This window comes from Opisthorchis viverrini, assembly GCF_000715545.1.
Source record: "Opisthorchis viverrini unplaced genomic scaffold opera_v5_283, whole genome shotgun sequence".
Taxonomy (NCBI): Eukaryota; Metazoa; Platyhelminthes; class Trematoda; order Opisthorchiida; family Opisthorchiidae; genus Opisthorchis; species Opisthorchis viverrini.
The window spans coordinates 549,152-551,126 of NW_008751942.1; the positions used below are offsets into that span (position 1 = coordinate 549,152).

General features: G+C 45.4%; 1 protein-coding gene across 1 annotated transcript in view; it reads left to right on the forward strand.

Moving 5' to 3' along the window:
* T265_09544 (hypothetical protein) overlaps positions 1 to 416 on the forward strand; it is a gene marked incomplete at both ends in the record, with an annotated part of 5,471 nt that extends 5,055 nt beyond the window's left edge. The window contains one exon of the mRNA XM_009175648.1: positions 199 to 416. Within this exon, the coding sequence (XP_009173912.1) occupies positions 199 to 416 (218 nt within the window). The remainder of the gene's footprint in view (positions 1 to 198) is intronic.
* Between the last annotated feature and the right edge of the window lie 1,559 nt (positions 417 to 1,975).

A 1,975-nucleotide genomic window follows, 5' to 3' on the forward strand; every position in this document is an offset into this window, starting at 1 on the left:
TCTCGTCTTGATGCCGGACCGGCAAGCGTCCCGAATTTTGGGCCAACCTCGAGCGGGCCAGGCTTCTCGGCCGTAGCAGCGCCTAAAGGCGTGCGGTATAGTGGAATCCGCGTGGATTCCTGCCTAACATTTTAGGAGTCGAACTTTATGGCCTCCGGCTTGTAGATGCCAGGCGATGACCGGTCGCCAATTTCGCAGATTGGCGTGACAGTCGCTTCATTCCAACAAGAGGGAAGCCTGCCTTCGTCAATCGACTGACGAAGTGTTTAGAGGAAATGCCTTTCCAGTGTGGGCGACGTTTCCTTCAGGACCTTTGGGTGGACCTCGTCTGCTCCAAACGCGCTGAAGGGGTTTGTCTTGTGCAAGAGTTGTCAACTATATTCATACTAGATGGAAAATCGTTTTTTCTCGTCTAGGCTAATTGTGTTGTTTTTTCGTCGCTTATTAACTTTTACACCCTTGACTGATTTCGGATCCAGTAGATTTCTGCATTTATAAGTTATCATTTGGTCCTTCGAATATATTCTTTCTATCGTTCCAAGTAACGTTCTGGTCTTCATTTGCAGGTTACGCGGAATCTGTTTTATTCGTCCAGTTTTGCGCCGCTTTTCTTGGGGAACAGACCACGTCATGACAACTGTTCTGTATATCTGCTCCACTGAATCTGGTATCGTTTTAATCAAGTCATGGAAGATGCGTACTCTCTATTACTCTGTGTAACAGAACTGTCGAATTCATATTTGGGGTTCCGGATTAATAATAATAATTTTTAAATGGCGTGAGCATGCCGTGAGGCGTCATGGTGATATTAAAGTCAGAATGAACTCATGACTACTGGGATTTGTATGTACGCATCCTATAAGACGTGGACAGGCTCACAAATAGTGAGCGTCATCTGCGCGGACGCGATCACGCCTAAACTGGCACGATCTAAATGTGATTCACATCGAGGGCATGGAAACACAATATTCTGTGGAACATATAAAACTAAAGCAAGGTAAGAGCGCTTTTGAAATTTGAAGATGGTGGACAGAAACTCAACAAGGGACGGCAAAACTAGAAACACCCTCTCTGGTACGTGGTAAGAAAATCCCAAATAGCGGATCACAACAACAGATCTGAAGAAATAGCAGTGCTGCAACGGTTCGGCCTCTGAAAAAGTAAAAATTAAACCTTCTATATATGATTTAACCATGTGTCTTTCGCTGATGATAACCTGATCCAGTAATTATGGTAGTTGACCAGCTCGATACCCGGTGGGTGTGTCAAATTCGAGCGCTCTGTTGTACGATGCAACGTATCCGCTACTCCCAATATTCTGAAACTCCCTCTTGGAGTGCGCGGGAACGTTAAAATCACCTACCAATAAAACGTGGGTAAACTGCCAACTGAAGGAAAGCTGTCGAAAAAGTTATCATCGTTAGCAAGTAGTATCATTTTCATTCCTACCTGCCATAGCAAGGGAAAGGTTTGTGTGAAGTAAAGAACCATCTCTAGAGAATTTGAGGGGCAATCGTGGACGACGCCGAGAAGAGGTGGCGGACGCTGAATTCTCAGCGCACCACATCAGGATGTAACAGTGGTGTTAGAGGGGTCTATCGGGGCGGGTGAAGCTGCATTTAAATATTAAGTAATTCAACCCGCCCATCCTTTTGATCGCCTGCACGCACGGGTACGGGCCAGGAAGTTACTATAAGTGGTCGAGATGAATGATAGTGGCTACCGTGATCATGGTGATCGATTATAGATGCGCTTTATGGCGGATTCTACTCATTGAGCATCATACCCTAACAGAAATGGCATCACTGTGTTATTAACATACTTGCAGTTATCTCCTGACGCTGTATTGTACACAGACTAGTCATGCATATCTGGAAAAGGGGCTCATCCACAGAGATGACCCTCGCATCGCCACTGTGCAATTCATGCAGCTGTCTAACAATGTTCTACCTGATAGAAGGCAAGATTTATAGGA